Here is a 19,003-nt window from a genome sequence, read left to right on the forward strand (position 1 = left end):
GCCCACTCGGACGAGCTGGGGCCGGATCGGGTGGGTTTGTGTCACCTTCTCCGCTAGTGACACCACATGCTTAGGACACTAGTGATTTCCCCCAGTGCTTTCAGGTGAAGGCTTTTCATGCCCAAGCTTGAAAAGCTTGGTTGTTTAAGTGTTAGAGCACTTCTGAAACCTCTTCCACGCATTGCTTTCTGCGCTCTCTGTAGTTTCAATATGAGTAGCTGGGTCGGCAGGTTTGCTGCTGCTTGCTGGAGAGTCGCTGTGCGGTGCAGCAGGCACGAGGCTCAGCGAGGTGCACGGCTCACGTTCAGTTTCTCTCTAAACCTCGGTTCAGCCCTGCATCCTGCTGGCCCGTGGGCAGTTTGGCGATGAAGAGGGACTAAAGTGATGGACTTGCTCTAGACTTGCCTGTTTGAATGGAGAGCCCTTGAACCAGCCTCCTCTCGGTCCCTCCACATAACCCAGAGGGCATTGAACGTCATCCAGATTGGTAAAGAGAGACATGTGCTCTTGATTTGTTTGCTTATTTATTATTATAAATGATTTATTTGTTAGTGGGAGCTGCTGGGGGTGTGTCAGAGATCCAGCGCTGCCTGTGAGGTGATGCTCAACCGAGGGTCACCCTATCAGCACTTTGTTTGTCACGGAGCAGGGGACACACAATGTCACCGGGTTTGCCTCTGCCCCTCGGCATGCCCTTAGCCTTGGCTTAATGGGAAGCACACGCGGAGAGAGGAGGCTGCCCCCCTCGGGCGCTTAGTGATCCGCTTCCCGGGTGGCTGCCAAATCCGGCACCCTTGATGTGCTCCTCGGGGCAGAGCCGCCCTGCTCTGGTGTAAGACGGGCTGAATTACCTCGCTGACCTAATTGCTGGCAGCGGAGCCACGTCACAGCCAGGAGGAGCCCTCCTGGGCCGTGCCCACGTACCAGAATGAATTTCTGGAATAATTCCCTCCTGAAAGAATTTGGACATCTCGTCTTCAGTGTCTGTTTATAAACCCGAACTTTGCTAGTATTCTGTCTTAAAACGCTGTAAAAAAACAGCATTTTAGTGCTTTCTGTTGCTAACCAAGAGCCCAATGAGAGGCAGTTCTCAATAATAATGTGTTTTAGTGTCTGTCATAACTGATGTTCAGGTAGCAGCTGATGAAATGCAATTCTCAAAAAAAGACTTCTTATTAGTTAAAACTCTTGTAACAACTTTGAAAAAGAACAACTGTTAATCGTTTTTGTGATATTTTCCAGTAAAAATGCTCTAGATTTCTCCTTCTGCCACCCCTTTTTTAACTTGTGCGTGTTTAGTTGTGTTTTATTGTTTGTTTCGCTGTGGTTCTGGGCTGGGGATACGTATTGCATGACTGCTTTTAATAGAGAAGACAGGAATTTTACTCACCCCGAAAGGTGCTGGGGTTATGAGAGCCCCGGCAGGTCCAAGCGAAACGCCGCCGCAGAGGGCAGGATCTGCCACTGCTGCTCTGCGGTCAGTAACCGCTGCTGCGTGCTGTGTCCTCTGCAGACCAGGTGCATCACAGAGCTCTTCGGATTAAATCGCCCTTCCAAGATCGTGCAAATTGAAAGGGACTACGTGATTTCACTCATAAGGAAATTAATGATTAATGTTTAATTAAAATGGAGACTCTAAATGCGGCAGAGAAGAGCTGCGTGGAAAAGCTTCTCTGCATGCAAAAGCCTCTGCAAAAAGCTCGAGGGGCATTTGAGCCCTCCTCGCATCCCTGGCGGGGGGATATCCTCTGCATTATTCGGGGGCTTCCCTGCTGCAGATACAGTGACACTTGATTATTTGTGGCCAAACTCCCTTCCGGAATTATCCAAACAGAGGTTTTGCCTCTTGGATGGCTGATGTGAGCCAAAAAAGCAGAGTTATCCAGTAAATGGCATCGCAGGCATTGCAGCGAGGTCAGCTTATCATATCCATGCAAACACTTCTTGGTTACTTGAAGGATTTTTGTTTTGTTTTACTAACTTTCAGCTGGTTAGTAAATTCCTGCAGTGTATAAAATCTTACGGCTACATCTTAAGGCAAGTTCTGTTCATTTTGATGCTATTACATATCCTTAAAACTGAGGTATTTGTATAAATTTGATGTAAGACAGAGAATTCTTTTAACTGTGGATCATGAAAGCACGCCTGAGAGATTTACATTGATTTTGGTCTTCGAGTGAGATGAGGAGAATTAACAAATAAGCAAATATCAAGCCCTTTGGCTCCAACCTGTGCTCGGTGATTAATGTACTGTTCACATACCACTGAATCCAAGTGTCCTGGAAAGAAATATATGGATGTTTATGAAGTGGGGAGCAAGAGCACTTGGCTGCAGAAAGGCTCCGTGCTCTTTCTGGCGTATTTGTGGGGCTAAATAACGAGTGATTTTGCCAGATCACTTGGGACGAGAGGTTTTAGGGCATTAGTGGGCTGTGGGTCACGGTGCCTGGTGCACCGCGTGCCAGGCTGTGCCGGCGGTCCCGTGGGAACGTGGACTAGCCCAAGCAGCCATGAGGTAAGTGAAAATGTGCAGACGTGCAGGTAGAGGACAGGAGAACCGTGTTCCAGCAGGAATTTATACGTACCTTGGATTGAGCCCCCGCGCAGCAATCCTCTCGGCTGTCTGTGCAGATGCTGCGGTAAGGTAAGGTGGACTTTTTTTTTTTTTTTTTTTTTTTCTTCTGGAAAAGTAGTCTCTGAGCCCCAAAGCTGCCTTATTTTTTCATGCTCTCATGAGAGCACCTTCCACCGCCTCAGTCTGTATTTCATGCTGAAATGGCCCTTGCAGCCATTCAAATGGAGGCAGAGGCTGTGCAGGTACGAGGGAATCTTTCAAAAAACCCCTCTCCTGCCTCGGCTTGTCCCTGTGGATGAGAGTGCTGGTGTCTGTCAGGATGTACTGGTGGGAGTGCACAGGGCAGTGGTAGCAAAGTGCTGAAGCTCCTTGAGGAACATCCAGCATTTTGAGTTGCAGTGAGGCTGGCTGTGACTGTGTGTGCAAACGGCAGGAATTCCCCTGTGGGCTTTTCCTTCTGGGAAACTCAGCGCTAAAACAGAACATCCCGTTGTCGCTGTCAGCTCCTAAATCCTAAACTTCATGTAATGCACAAGTACAAATATTTATAATGAAGCTTCCTAGCGTAGATCGATACCTAATAACGAGGTGCCTCTTCCCGCAGCGCCCGGTTCGGCTGTGATGGTCGTGGTGGTGCTGTCCACATGCACTGGTTCTGTGCAGTTTTCTCAGTCCTCTCTGATCTTTGGCAGCCTGAGATCCAGCCAGCGGCAGTGGTGAAGTCGGTAGGATGACGATGTTTAATAGTGCTAGAGTTTCCTCGTGTCACTCTTGTGGTTTCTGGCTGGAGACACATATATATTCTTCCCATGTGGAGGCTGCACCTATCAGGTACCGTGTTTTATTTCTGGCAGGAAAAATACCAAGATCTTGGCTAAGATAGACACCAAGGTCTTGGTATCTATACCATAAATACCAAGATCTTGGCTAAATAACAACTTTAGATTCACTACTGTGAAATAGGACGATCTTACTCCAGTAGTGATGGGCCAGGGGAGCTCTTCTCTAGCCCCTTCCAGCACTGACATGTTCTCACTGATAGTTTCAGCAAAGGTGTCAAGCATGGAGATAGCCAGGCCTGAATTTGGCTGGATATTTCAGGTGGACCTTTGAAAGGACTTAATGGTACCATATTCAACAGCATGGAGGATTTATATTCAGTGCTATAAACCTAGTAAAGTCAGACTGGAAGCTGAAATGAGAATATGGGCTATGGTCTCCTCAGAGCGTTTCAAGGAGATCTGAAAATTTTGAAAAAATACTGTGTCTAAAGGAAAATCCCATCGTCGCTTGACAGTGGAGCTGTGTGTTCTGTATGTTCCTGCTGCGTGGGCTTTGGTGGCAGGTTGGTGGCAGTTGAGCCTGTGACAGGGAACTGTCATCTTGGCAAGGGCAGGGGGAGAAGGCGGCGCTGGGCGAAGCCCTCGGGGTGTCATCGCGTCAGGACAGCCTGTGCCCCAGGAGGTGCCGCGAGGCGCTCCCGACGTCCAGCTCCCCCATTTCCTCTCCCTGCCATCGTCGTAATTACCACTGCTCTCATTAATGTGGTTCACGGTTCAAGCGCATGCAGGATTTTCTAATCTAAATCCAGTCATGTTCAATTAATCCCGGACATGCCCTGCTCTGCTACAGGGATTTGCAGACACTGCTGATAGTGGTTTCGTTTGTGCTACGTTCTTCAGCCCTCACTTGTGCCCGCTCTTGGTGCCGGCTCTTCCCGTGGTCGTGGTGGTGGTGGCTTGTCTGCTGTCAAGTGATCCTGCAGGTCTTGACCTCCTCGTCTGGGATGTGGGACCTTGCTGCAGGAGGATGTCCGGAGAGGTGTTACCTTCTCCAGCCTTAGGTTTAATTTTTGGACTCCAAAATGCTCCTGCTTTCTAGGCTAGCTCGGCCAAGCGCTTCCCTGCTCTTCTCCTATGGAAGCAGTGGGGTATCGGTACCAGCTGGGCTCGTGGCGCCGTGGTCCGGGGGGAGCAGGCGGGCTTGTCCAAGGTGGGCAGCCTGAGCTCCGTCCCAGAGCACGGAGCCTTCCTTTCTTCATTGCCCTCTGTCCTCTCCATCATGACACGGGCAAGTTAGTCCTTCGGAGGGTAATGTGAAAATGGGGCCTTGTGTGTGACAAGCCCGTACAATGTGAGACGTGTGGCACTTCTGTTTTCAGTTAATTAGAAACTTGAGAGCTCTCGTTACTAATAAAGCTTCAGGTTTCTGTTGTGTGGAGCAGGCAACATTCCCATCAGACGTAATTAGTGAGTAGAACTCTTCGGCTGGATCCATTAAGACTCCTCCTTTTTTTTTTCCCTCCCCTTTTCCTCATGTCTTGGCCTGGAGACAGTAAAAGATATGGCAAGCCTCCAATAATTACCTGAATGGCAGACATTTAATAGCTTTATAATGTATCTGAGCGAAGGTTATTAAATCTGCTGTGCTGGGCTTCCCAGCTACAGCTATTTTGTGCTGTCTCACCATGCAGAAGAACCTCAAAACATCCGCATGCAGAGGGGAAGGGATTGCTTTCCAAATGCATCTTAATTAATTGTCCATTTATATTGATGCAGGCAGTAATTCATGAAATACTCTTATAAAGCACCTGCCTTGGAAAGGCTTTCAGGGTAGGGCTCCGCATGTAAATGCTCTTTATTATTATAGCTTGCCTGCCTCTGCGTCCATGTAAAAATTACTGCCTTCTCCTGAGCATGTGGAAATTAGGTATTTCGGATGGCTTTGGAGGAGCTTGTCGCTGGAAGCGTTAGTGTGCTCCTCTGCCTGTAGGCCTTGGGAATATGGTCCAGGATAGCTGATAACCAAGGTGTGGGAAGAGATATATATATTTTTATATGTGTGTATATATATATATTTTTTTTGCCTAGGTGTTGCTGAGTAAATCCAGGTGGCATCGTATGCAGCTGTCTTATGCATGACTTTGCAAGGCCTTTATTCCAGTCCCTGCTCAAACTGTCATTGGAAAGGGATTTAAAGGATCCGTATGTACCCGCAGGGAATGCCCGCAGGGCAGCTCACTGCACAGCCTAGTTTCTGTGGCGCCGCCAGTCTGTAGCGCGTGACTGAAATGAGTTAATTGTGAGGTGCAATCTCCGAGCCTGCTTCTAACGCTCCCACTTTAACCGCGATGCTGAGAAGTGGAGCCCTGTAGACTAGATTTCCCTAAAATAGCCAGTGATAGTAGGTGCCTGGAATTCCCAGTCTTTATTACAAGAGTTCTGGAGGTCTTTGGAGAGCAGGTTGGACTCGCTTTAAGCAAACATGTGGATCTCCTGTGGGCTGGACTAAACACTGGAAGTCATCGGTTCTTTCTGGTCTTTAAGACAGCCCTTTTTCCCTGCCGAGTGGCCTTTTAGCTATCGCAGCTGTCCTCCGAGGTGGCTTTTCCAGGTGAGCTCGCGCTCGGTGACAGTGACACGTGTGGGGCCAACCCCAACACAGATCCCGCGCTGGCTTGCAGGTCAAGCCGAGTCCTTCCTGCTCATCCACTCAGTGTGTGCTCTCCCTGTGCTGGCTCACTCCCAAAGGGTTTTCTGAAGAGCAAATAGAATTTGCAAATGCTGTTTACTTTTCCACGCTGAAATGAGTAGCTTCCGGATGCAGTTGAGCCCTGGCGTTGTTCACAGGAGAATGCTGTAGCTCCACAGGCAGAACACTTGGCCACGGGGTGCAATCCTCAATCCTTGAGTGTTTGATTTTCCCCTAGGCATCTCAGCCTTGGTGCTTCTGGGCGTTCCTATGATAGCTGCCGTTTTCCTCTACAGTATGAGCTCCAGGGCAGCCGCTCAGAGGCTTTAGGGAGCTCCCGGGCACTCGCTTGGAGCCCAGGAGCAGCCCTGGAGATTTCTCAGGCCTGGTGCTGCTATCCCCGCCGAGCACGGATGCTGCCCTGGGTTGTATCACCAGCTGTCCCCAGTAGCATCCCGAGAGGTAACAGAGTTGCTCTTGTTGGGTACCTATGGATTTAAACCAGGGATAAGGGGCCCTGGGCTGGTAGCACTGCCTCGTCCTCCCTAGCAGGGCCTGGCTGCAGATGGAGGCTTCGCACCCCTCCTGCTCCCCCCCGCTACGTACCGAGGCTCTCACAGGCAGTCTCCTCACTTTCCATTCTTCTTGGCAAGTTGGGAATGCATTTTCTTCCCTCAAGATTGATCCGGTAGCATGACACGTTTCCTACCAAAGCCAAGCCTCCCTATCTAGGATTAGAGGAATAATCAAAGGATCTTTGACGCATGCGGTGTGAATAAACTTGCTTCCATCCGATGTCTCCCTCCTTTCCTTTTCAGTCTTGGTTTATTATTTGATTTTTCACTATTTGCTCTTGTCTTTTGCTGCTTTCACTGCACGTCATTGTTCCCCTTTTGAGTTTGAAGCTTTCTGAAGGATAATTCAGTAGGATTCAGGGAGCAGTGAAGGTTTTAAGTCTGGGGTTTTGAAGCGGGAGAGAGAAAAACAGCATCCAAGGAACCTCCCAGAGGAGTGGACAAAATGCAGGTGGGTCCGTGAGTAAACCCAAGCCCCAGCAATTTCCTTTAAGGGTTTGGGCAAGATTACTTGCTGTGCAGACAGCCAGGCGAGCCCGGGGTGACTGCTCTAGACCTTGGCAACCTTTAATTTTTGTTTGCTTGGGTCTTTTTAACTTAACAGGTTTTTTAACCAACGCACTCCTTACATACATAGTTTTTTAAAAAGGAAGTATTTCATAGATTGTGTGGACACTTTCTCCCATTTCATAGCACTTAGATAAACCTCTACGGGACATAAACATATAAAGTCTGTTTATGCAACAGTGTCTCCCAACTGTGTCATTTATCAGTAGAAAAACACACCCACAGATTTAGCATGAGAGAGGGGAGGTTCTCAGGACTTACTCCCATTTCTCTGTGGTTGTTGCCGTTATCCGCAGCTGGAGCCGTCATCCTTTGCCATTGCAGTGCCCGTTGGGAGCGGAGCCGCAGGCGCCTTCCTGGCTGCTGGGTGGAGGCTCAGGCAGTTTTGTGTGACTTGGGTTTGAAGCAGCAACAAAAGCAACGCAGGCGCTTTGGGGTCTTCCTCCCGTTTGGGGGGAGGGAAGAGGCAGAGAGCTGAGAACTCCAAAGCAATCAGCAAGCGGGAATGTGGCAGCCCTCCCGGCCGTGGTGGCCTTAGGAGGAGCTGCAGCATCGCTGTCCTTATCTCTGCAGACCTCAGGCTTGAACTGAATGTGTTGAGCAAATACACTAACCTCAGCCTCACTTCCTAAAGCAATGGGGAGGATTTTGGTGGATCTGACATGATGCACAGGGAGGATGGGATTGCTCACCTACGTGACTCGCAAGGTGCTCTGCTGATGTTTTGCAAGATGTGTTTTTCCCCCACTGGAGAAAATAGCTTCTGCCCAGGTCTGAAGAAGCCTCAATATTAATGCTTGCTGGTGCCTGGGCATGTGTGTGTGGGCTTTGTGTCCTGGCAGCCGGGGCCTGCCTGCTTGGCATGCAGGAGGAATATGCAGGAAATGTGTTTTGGGGCATGTTAGCACAAAGGATTTTAGCTTTGCAATCTGGGCACTGAACTAAACGCTAGAAAATTTATTCCTGTTCAGATCAATTATTTAGCGAATCCATGCCGATTTGCCGCTGTGTGTGTGTGTGAAACTGTTTTTCCACTCTTTCCTGTCTTGATGATATTGCAGCAAGCAGCTGAATAGGGATTAGTGCACTTTGTGCAACTGGATGATCTGCAGATCTTATATGCAGTTGTTGGACGCATAAAGCTACTTTAGATTCACATTTTTTCCCTCCTCCCCAAAGTAATCATGATTTATGCCTTTTTTTTTTCCTACGATGAGTACCCTAAGATACAGACAGGTAAGCATAATTATTTTTAACTGAAAACAACCTTTATTTTTTTCTATAGGAAGCCTGTATAGCTACCATGGCAAAGGTATGCAGGCAGATGTTCCTCTTGGCAGCTGAGCCTTTGCTCCAGCTCGGGTCTAGGCTGTGCCCAGCCTGCAAGGACGAGGAGACTGTTCTCTAGTAAATGGTTATTTTACAGGCCAACCATAAATGATGCTTCTTTGCTGAGTGGAGAGTTCAGTGCTTGGATGTTTTGCCAACTTCTCCTCCTCTCTAGAGATGGAGGGAAGGGGGATTCAGCTCTAGACCTTATCCGTGGTTTAAAATTTTAAAGCTTTAACTGGAGGATAAATCTTGTACCAGAATGAGTTTATTGTAGCACATGTTTTTATGGTGATTAACAAAAAAAAAAGTTGTTCATAATTAACTACTCTCTGTGAATGTAAAATGCTTAAGGATAGAGAAAGCCCAAGCCAAGGATTTTTCAGTGTACTGAGGAGTGTTTTGTGTTTCAGATGTACTTACATGATCATCTCCAATACCTCTGGACATAATTTGGCATCATTGCTAGATTTTGAGTTTGTTCCTTGCGTGAAAGAGTTCTGAACTGAATAAGTGCTGAAATTCCTTTTCATTTCATCTAGAAGTATTTCCCTCCAGGCCTGCACTGCGACACCTCCGAGCAGCAGGGAAGCATCTGCTGATTTATCCAAACTGGTATTTAGTTTAATAATGGAAATTAGGCACTGTACATTTTTCACAAGAAAAGAACGTGCCTTCCAATTAATAAGTTGGAGCTTAATTAAAATAGAGGTGGAGTAGTGTGTGTGGGGTATCCTCCAGCATACGGTTTTGCTTTAATATGGACATATTCCAGTCAGCCGCTTGACAGGAATATTTAGGAAGAGGCAGATATTTATTAAGATCCCCAGTGAATCCTAGGGATCACCATGAAAATATTTATTGAACTGATAGGCACTTTCTTCCTAAGATGGTATAAGTGAGGGCCTTTGGATAGTCTGTAGAGTTGTTCTGACGTGTAATGAACTCATTATGCTTCAGCTGGCCAAAATGAGGTTGACTCAGAGGACCCTGATCATCCTGAACAGCATCTTGCCTTTCCTCTTGATACCTTGCATGTCCTTGATGCCCATTAAGAAATGACGTAGGACAAACCATCTCCTTCAGTTTGCGTTTGCCCTTGCAATTCCAGCTGAACTGCTGAATGTAAATCCACTTGCAGAGCCCCCCAGGATCTTAGTTTTCCTTCCCGCTCCTCCCGACACATCTCTTCCCTTTTGATGTGCCTGGAACGTTTTACCATTCTCCCCACTATCCTGATTTTTTTTTGAGGGGGGTCTCCTATCTCTGAGCTTTCTGCCATTTTTTAACTTATCCTTGTTATAGTTTGGCGTGTGCACCTATAAGAAAGCTCCTCTTTGAGCTCTCTGCTGGTCAGACCTTCCTGAAGCCCTTCTGGAGGGCACCAAGCAGTCCCAGGCCCAGTGTCCTCCAAACGTTCTCCTGGTCTCTACGTTCATAGAGATAGAGCATCAACTTCTGGCTGCTTCCCAAGTTGTCTGCACCACCTGGGGACACTTTCTTTAGGAAGCTTGAATTCTGACACTGTCTTAATAGACTTACTCTCTTTTAATTGGTTTCCCCTTGATCACAAAGCACTGATTGATGAGAGTTTTAGTACTTGGCCCAGGAGTCCAAATATTTTAGGCAAGGTGTAGCTTGAGACCATGGTGGATCTAAAACACAGTTCTCTACTGTTTCATAATTCTTTCCTGAGTATCTTAGTCTGATCTAGTAAAAGGGTTATTTTTGGGGTGCTTTTTCAGACCAATTGTGCAAATATCCAATTAAGTCTTCTTTCAAGCTGGGAGAAAAACAGTAATATAAATTATAGATAATTTAACAAATTATCAAAAATAAAGCAACACAAAACAAAAAAAAATGAAGCACCCAACTAATTAGCTGCCCATTCCTCTTGCTGTGACTGATGCTAGGATGGAAGAAGAGTGTGAGAGTGAAGCACACACAGTGCTGGGTGGCTTCACCAGCTTGGTTCTTCAGGGTTGTTTCCTGTAAGGTAAAGGCCTGGAATGAGAAAAAGGACTTGGTCAGAAGGAGCATCTCACCCGTTGTCAGCAAACTGTGACATGCATTGGCAAGCTAAGATGCCAATATTTCTGCCACTGCAGAAACTGTGAGTAATAGATGCAGTTATGTTAAGCAACTGAGTCAAACAGCTGTTTGACAGTATATTACATGTGTGTATATATATTTATATAGATTTCACAGTGTATAGTAACAGTTAGGCAGGTTTTGCATTCTATTCTTCAGCTGTGATTTGTCACCTGTTGGTTTGCCCTTCCTGTGAACTTCTGATCTTCTCAGCTCTTGAACAATGAACCTGTTCGCTATCATTCTCATACGCTTACTTCAATATGAGTCTCAAAAATACAATCTATTAGAAGAAAATGGGAGACCAGAGGTTCTGCATTGTTAATCACTTTTTTTATTAAAAACCAGAATGAAGCTGTGGCAATCTGATGCCTGGGGGAAATATCTAATATGGAGAAAAATCCACCTGTAATGAGAAAGTCACTGCAGCCAGACACGGTGGCTGGTGGCCGCCAGCCTCGCGACGGCTCCATGACCCTGAGCAGTGTGGCAGGTACCCGGCGAGCACAAAAGTGGGGCTGCAGAGCGCGTGTCTTCTGGGGATGCTGCTGGTGGTGGCTTCTGGCTGCTGCTGCCTGCAACAGGTTGTGCTGGCTGCAGCTGGTCATCTGGTGCAGGTCCCATAGGAAATGGTCAGCCAGATGTGCCAGCTGTGACCGCGGGAGCCAGCTGTGACCGCGGCAGCCAGCTGCCTTTGGTTTCATTGCTCTGGTCATGCAACTGTGCTGGCTTATAAATAAATAAAAAGAAAAACAGTGAAAGCTAGTGAATGGGGGAAAGTATAATGGAGCCTGGCTGAGCTGCCATCTATGATGTTTTAATAGTTGGCAGAGGTTCTTATTACTCCTGCATTAATTATAAATTGCCTCCGACCCAAATCAGACAGTGTGTGAGCTGTGGCTCAAGTTAGTCCTCCAAGGCTGCCTGATTTCTTCCTCCATAGCTGGTCTTCGCACAATTTGGAGAAGATTCGGGGTCACAGGAGGCTTCCTGTAATGTGGACATCACTCAGAGCAGCCTTTGCCACGAGCGGTGCAGAGCAAGGACCAGTCTTCTCTTGGCTGGGGCCTAGTTGTTTGTGCTTCAGGTTCACTGTGGTCTTGAGAATAGTCAATATTGACTATTGAGAGAAGTCAATGAGGACTTACTGAATTCCTGGAATCCTTATTTAAAGGTATTTCTGTATTTTCCCGATTTGGCCAGTCCTTGCTGCTAGCTGTGCCAACAGAAAGCTGGGAATTGCCAGCTCCACACTTCGGGGAGGGCAGCATGGGCTCCCCCTGCTTCTCTGCAGGACGTGTCTGTGCTTCCTCAGACCCCTTGAGCTTCGTGTCCCTGCTGGGAAGCAGGGAAACGCTGCTGGAAATACAGCATTGGCTTCTTCCTGCGCGTAGGATGAATTGAACCGAGGGGAAAATTTGGGGTGCAATTGCAGCTTCTTGTTGTTGCAGCAGCACGGTTAGGTAGTATCAGGATGAGGTTCATCTGCTGGTTACTTCCAGGTAGGGAAGGCAGCTTGGAAGGTGCAGCCTACGAGGAAACGGTAGACTGAGGAGGCCAGCTCCTTTTTCCTGGCTCCATGAGCAATACTACTGGAAAGCATCCGAATTTCCGCATTATCCAAACCGAACTAATGAGACCTGTGCGGTTCACGTATCATTATACAGAATGTATCTCCAGCGACAAAAATAATAACGGGTAATTAGCCAGGACTTCCAGAAAGACTCCAGGCTGGCGAGTAAGTGCTGGAAAACACAAGGTATGAGGCCAAATGAATTTGCAAGCAGAGGGGTCGGGGTGGGATTGCAGCAGTGCCGGTGGCGTGGAGCTGAGCCCGCTCGCTCCAAACGGCCCTTAGCTCAACGGGCAGGGGCCCTGAGCAGGCAATTACGTAGAAGAGGCCAGATTGACTGATTTACTCATAGAGCGATTTTCCCCAAGCCGTAGGTGGTAGTTATCAGTCAGTGGCTTTCTTGTCACCGTCTGCAGATGGCACGAATGGTTTCAGGCTGGCCAGCGCCAGAGAAATTAGAGAAACGCAGAAGGGACTTAACCACATGTGGGGAGTGGGGCAGATGAGGGGCCGTTGACCAAGGCAGGCCGATAAAAAGCTGGAATTAAGGCAGCAATATCGCTGAGCGGGTCTCGAGAAGTTAAAGCCCCTCATGAGGCTGGACCAGTTTCATTTTGGTTTGCTTGGTTTAAAAAGCAAAGCAACAAAACCCCAACTTGTTTATGTGCACACAAAAGATCATACTGGATAAATACATATGCAGTAGTAATTTTATATTTTTGATATAGCCACTCGCAATACTGCAAATGATCTCATTAGGTCTTTTTTTTTAATGCAACAGAAATGAAAGGGCTTCAGAGAGCTGGAATGAAAATGGGGAGATTTATGGACGATAGCCCTCTGAAAAGCATGTACAATTGCTAAGTATCAAAAAAATCCATAAACAGAGATGTTGTAGAGATGAAGGAAATAACGAACTGTGCAAGAAGAATCAATCGAATGGTCTTGTTTATCCCTTACCATAATACAAGAGCAAAAGAATATTCAATCAAAATGACAAAAATTTCATATTGAGGGGGTTTTACCAGGCTAATAATAGACTGTCACTGGAGGTTTGCTTACAGGTGTGGTTCATGAGAACGTATCACTCTGTATTTCGTTTAAAACACAGTGAGGACAGGAGTTCTCTTCCTTGAAAATGTGAATGTTTTCCCAATAGTTTGGACACTTGAGGGAAACTTCTGCTATGGGAAGGTGCTTCTGTGTCTTGCTATATTTTTTGCACCCTTAGTATGATCTATTTCTACCCCCCTGAGTCATGAGGGGAGGGTATAGATCGCCCAAATCACCAGGCTGATCATCAGTCATGAGCGGCGGGAATCTGCGGCGGATTCAGTCTGCTGGGACCTTCCTCGTGGTTCACTGGGGCGTTCAGCCCTCTTGCTGCACGCGAGATACCTACAGCAGGCGTTGGCAACCACGTTTATTATCGAGGCATCTGGTGTACATAAAACTTCTCTTATTGCTTCACTGGAGAGCTTAACGCTGTTGGTATATGACTAGGAAAACCTGTGTTCTTCCAGGTGCTCTTCTGCAAAAGCTGGGACTGGCAAATATTTGCTCCTGGGAACTCAAAAATTTTGAAAATAACTCTTTATTTGGTATTGATTCAGTTCAGGGCTTTGTCTTTGTTCCAGGAATGGTTTGGATAAAGCACCTAATAAGTTCTTGAGTAATACTTCTGCCTTGTCAAGAGGTGCTGTATTTTATGTGGATACGCTGACTGCATGGACTAGTCTTTGGTTTAAATCAGAGAGCCAACATCTCTCCTTAACTCACTGCTGCAGCAAAGGATGAGAGTCGCTGTGGCTGAAGGCTAAGGTGCAGGGGGGCTGTTGAGGAAAACTGCTCTTCCCTTCCTTCCATCAGTTCTTGCAGTGGGAGGACACGGATGATCCTTTGGGACACGTGTGCTTTGCCTCCCCTAGAGCATCCCTGGCCAGCGGTCCCTCCTGGTAGCACGAACGTTAAAATAGCAGAGGCCAAGTGACTAGGAGGAGGCAGGCAAGCGTGAGGAACCGGGAGAGCACACACGAGCAAGGTGGTCCCAAAGCCAACTCACGGTCCCCAACAGGAGTGCTTCTTCCTTACGTGCCTGTTTGAAAACTCCAGGTTGGCCTCACAGAAGCGGTGGTTGCGGTTCAGCTTTGGCAACACTAGACACGGTGACAAATGGCTTCTGGGCTTGTGGCATGAGTGGGGGTGGCAGCTGCAAGGTCTTCACGCAGCCAGGAGCTTAGGAGTGAAGCCCAGTGTTCTCTTGTGGTTGCTTATTTTAGGAACAGGGGTTCCTAAAGCCTTGAAACCTTGAAAATGTTGAACTTCGCATAAGTTACAGTAACAGCAGTGATGGGATCGTAAGGTTTTCCGTGCTCTCCCTGTGCCTCTTACAGAGGGAGCTGTGCAGGGCTTTAGGAAGCGGGCCGTTGGGTCTGGATTGCTGCACAGCGCCTCTGCAGCAGGACGGGCGCTTTGCGATAAACTGCACGTCGTGGACCCCCTCTGGTTTGCTTTTCTGAGGCGCTTACGAGACTGGGGGGTTTGTGCATTGCTGGGGGAAGCTCCTTAGCCTTCCCAAGGCCAATGCACGTGGTGGCGTGCGCGTGGATTCATGCGTGTGGGAGTGCGCGAGGGGAGCGGTTTCTGCCGCGTGCTCTGAGCCCAGGGAGCAGCAGCGAGAGCAGCCGGCACCAAGGCCCCGGGCAGCCCCTAGACCCGTCACATCCCCTTCCTCAGGCAGCAAGGAGCCCGGCTATTTTTGTGGTCACTATCCCTGGCTAGATGCAGCGCTCTCCTTTCATGCAAGTGGGACGCGATAAAACTTGGATAGGAGCTAGATGGTTTTTAGACCTCTCTGTCATACACGTTTCTCTCTGCGTCTGGCAGAGACTGGACACCGCAGTGACTCGAGCCGCTCTGCGGTGCTGGAGGTGAGTGTGTCCCCCTGGGGAGGAGGCCCCATAACGTGGTGTCACCGCCCGGCACGCGGGCAGGACCATGAGCAGGAGCTGGAGGTGCTGCAGGTACCAAAAACACCCCAACAAACAGTTTGGCCTCAAGTGCTCATTTATTGAGGTGGTTTTGATACGGTGCTGTGGGGGTCTGGCCAGGCTGGTACCCATGACAGCCCTTAGGAGTGACACATCTGCAGGAGGGACCTGTTCAACGGCCACCTGCATCCAGCAGCAGAGCCCCAGTTCAATTCAAGTATTTGCTCCTTGTGGCCTGATCCCCCAAGGAGGCGGGAACGCTCTGCAGCTCCAGCCTGGCTTTGGTGGGGACATCTCGGAGTGTTTGCAGCCCGTGCCGGGGTGCTCCCAGCCGTCGCGTGGTGCGTGTGCCACACGAAGCCCCTCGGTGCTTCGGCACCTGGCTCTGGCGCAGCCGAGTCCCCGGCGTGGGGACACGGGGGCCACGTGGAGGGAGCAGAGCAGCCCGGCCTGCGAGCCCGGGGAGCAGGAGAGCACCCTGCGCTGGTGGGTGCGAGTTGAAGGGTGAGGGACCCCCTCCCTCCCCTACAGCTCCCTCTGCTCTCCAGCACGAGACAGCCACAGGGAGCATTGGCACCTGCAGAATGGCTGGAAAAATCCCAGCTGCAAAAATTGAATGGTATCAGGGATATCTTAAAAAGAATGAAGGAAAGCAGGGTGGGGGGGAGAAATAGAGCAGCGATGTTGCTGAGGTAGCAGCATCGTGTTCAGTTGTCCGGGAGCGCAGTGAACTCTGTGGAGAATTACCCTGAAGTGAGAGAATATAAACCCATAGATTACTGTTAAACGCAGAAATTGCTTGCCAGGTTTGAAAAAAAAAAAAAAAGCCAAGGAGGGAGAGAGCGAGCGCGAGCAGGAGCGGGAAGAGGAGCGCGGAGCCGGAGCGCGGCGCCGCGCGCGATGTGGCCGCAGGGCGACTCGGAGGGGCTGCAGACGCTGGGCATCGTGGTGCTCGTGTGCTCCTCGCTCAAGCTCCTGCACTACCTGGGGCTCATCGACCTCTCCAACGGTAAGGAGCCCGCTCCCCTCTTCCGCAGGCTGGCGGGAGGATTTGCCTCTTATCGAATGCGCCGATTTGTCGGCATCGCCTTCATCTTTTAGGAAAATCCCACAGGCTGCAAGGTACAATTTTGCTTTGCTGAGGACTTTGGCTTTGGGTACGTTACTGTAGCTGGAGGGAATTGTCATGCTGAGGGTGATTCTCTGCCACATGTATTTTGTCTCATTTTATTATATTTTTAAAATTAATTCTGTCTTACTAATTATGTTTTTCTCTCTCAAAGATAAATTAGTCCCAACTTAGAAAAGGACAAGTGTCTCAGGTCAGTAGAAGCACAGCTGATAACTGGGTCTGTGGTTTCACAGGGTCACTTGAAAGATCCCTGCTGTGGCACTTGCGGATTAGAGACACGATGGAAGTAAAGCTTTCGAGTGGGGATAAAGCACGGGAAACTTTCCTGTGTTTGTTAATCCAGACACTTCAGCAAAGTAACCACAAGCAAAATAACAGGCAGAAATGTTTCTGCTTTCAACTGTTGAACTCGGGGATTTGATCTCTCTCCGGTTTCCGCTATAATGAACTTGTTTTCCCCAAGAAGGTTTTCCCAGGGAAATAAGGCATATATATTTTAAGAGTAAAGTTAACTTTGGCAGGAGTGTTATCTATTCATAAAGGGACGTGTGGATAACTGCAAATTTCAAAAGAAAAGAACTTCTGGATGAAACAAGTGAGGTTTTTGAAGCAAAGAGAGAGCCACAAGTCACTGCCTTTATTCTTGCCTCGATCACTAACTGCACCATGTTTGCCTAGCAGGGGAATAACAAATATTAACCTAAACACCCGTGTTACTTTACTTGGGGATTATCTTTAGAATATGGTAAAGCTTACTAAGTATTGAATAGACATAGAGGAAATATTTATCTAATACAGTGTTTTACTGGATGTTGTTAAAAGCAAGGAAAGGAGTGGGGTTTTTGTTCTTTTTTTGTTCTTTTTTTTTTTTCAGCCCTTGCCACTGTAACATTTGTGCTATCAAAATCCTAGAAGGACCAAATATGAGAAGTTTGGCCCAAGTCAGTGTGATTTTGTTCAGACTTGGAGAAGATGTAAACCTGTCATTACATGTGTGCTGGTATTCTGTCTTACAAGATGAATATCCTGATTAATTTTGATTGGAATTCCTTTTTTTTTTTTTTTTTTGCCCGCAAAATTGTTCACTTGGAGACCAAGGCATATTTCTCTGGCATTCATTAAATTATAAAAGCTTGTGAGTTTTCTTTCCTCATTATTTTACTTATGCTGGGTAGTACTTACATATATAAGTTGCTATATTAATATAACACTGGTGACTTTTAATGCAGTGCAATCACTTGGAAATCTTTAAAAGTGGCATTAAACTTTATCTTTGACCTGCTGGGTAGCAGTAATGGGAAGGGGGCACTGAGTACATATACCCCGTAAATACTTTTAACATCTCTATAGTCACTGTTTGCTGATCCCTGCTTTTATTTATGAAGATCTAGGAATTCCATATGTTTTCCTGGCGCTGTGTGTAAAAATAATATTAGGCACCAAAATAGCCTATATTCTTACTCCTTTTTAGAACTGGTGTTACTGTATCTGCTGTAGCTGAAGCAGACTTACTCTTAGATATTCTTTTGGTTTTTGTTTTTAAAAAGCAAGCAGCAGATTGCTGAGTCCTCCTAAGTCTAGTATAAGGAGCAAGCTTTATAGAGAGGGAACTATGGCAAGTTCTCATCCAGCAGATGTGCAATTCCCTAAATTGCTGCAGGTGTGAGCGTCTCCCGAATGCCCCGGTTGTAGTTAATGCTGCAGGTGAGGTCCTGTTCTCGCCGTTAATCCCTAGAGGTGGTTAATGGGAAAGGCTGAAAGCAGAGACCTTAGCAGCAGTTCAGGATCAGCAATGATTGACCTGCATCTGTGTTGAACGTATTTGGGGGAAGCTTTGGGGGTTCTTTGGTTTGGCCTGAGTGCAAGGGGAGTGGGTCCGTGAGGAACCATCCATCGATCCCCTGCAGCTGCTGCAAACAGGCAAGTGCTGGTGGGCACAGGGCTTTGCTGGCTACTTGAGCTGTGTTTTCCGGAGTTCTGCATTAAAATGTTCCCGTTTGCCTCAAGCTAAGTGTTCTTGGCGGGTGGTCCTATCAAGTGCAGCATCCGTACGTGACTGTATGTGTTTAATGGCATTCAGGGAAACATCCAATGGAATTTGGTGCTAATCTGTGGTTGAAGACAGTGAAGCTTCTCCATGAGGCAAGAGTAAATTCTGGCTGCACTAAACTGATCGACTGTGACTTTAACAAAACCCCTTTGCTGAAATCCATCCATCCTGCAGGCCCCTTTGATGGATTTATGAATTGTATTTCTTCCAACTGGAGACATCCAGAGCAAACAGGAACTGTGCTTTCGGACTAGTCTCGATATTGATTAGATAAGACCCATGTCAGGGTCCAAAATCCCCAAAATAAACAGATTACAAATATACTACCAAAGAGCTCGTTGGAGATTCAACTTAATGCAGTTTTCTCTGGCTGGCTTCACTCACTTTGCAGCAGCAGGTTAGACAGAGGTGCCAAGTGTTTTCCTGATGGGTGGATGCACTGCTGACCTGGAGAACTGTTGCCACTGGAACAGCTTAATGCAGTTTTTAAGGGCTGTTTTTTGCAGGGACAGGGGGCTTCTTTGTGCAATCCTGCAAACAGGATTTTCCTCTCTTTATCTGCTCTCCTCTGGGAAAATTTCACCTTTCTTGCTTAGTGCAAAAATCACCTTTTTGGTTTACTGAATTTCTCTGTTTAAGCAACATTAGTG

General features: G+C 47.6%; 1 protein-coding gene across 3 annotated transcripts in view; it reads left to right on the plus strand.

Annotated features, from left to right (window-relative positions):
* KCNIP1 (potassium voltage-gated channel interacting protein 1) overlaps positions 1–19,003 on the plus strand; it is a 216,325-nt gene that overhangs the window by 172,599 nt on the left and 24,723 nt on the right. Inside the window, exon 1 of one of the 3 annotated variants that reach the window (XM_088522632.1) lies at positions 16,072–16,180. The exons of the other annotated variants lie outside the window; for them this stretch is intronic. Within the exon in view, the coding sequence (XP_088378758.1) occupies positions 16,072–16,180 (109 nt within the window). Of the gene's footprint in view, positions 1–16,071; positions 16,181–19,003 lie in introns of those variants that run through there. 3 annotated transcript variants of the gene reach the window in all.

The sequence above is a fragment of the Tinamus guttatus genome, unplaced genomic scaffold (assembly GCF_059628265.1).
Source record: "Tinamus guttatus ecotype Peru unplaced genomic scaffold, ASM5962826v1 Tinamus_guttatus_pri_ptg000155l, whole genome shotgun sequence".
Classification (NCBI taxonomy): domain Eukaryota; kingdom Metazoa; phylum Chordata; class Aves; order Tinamiformes; family Tinamidae; genus Tinamus; species Tinamus guttatus.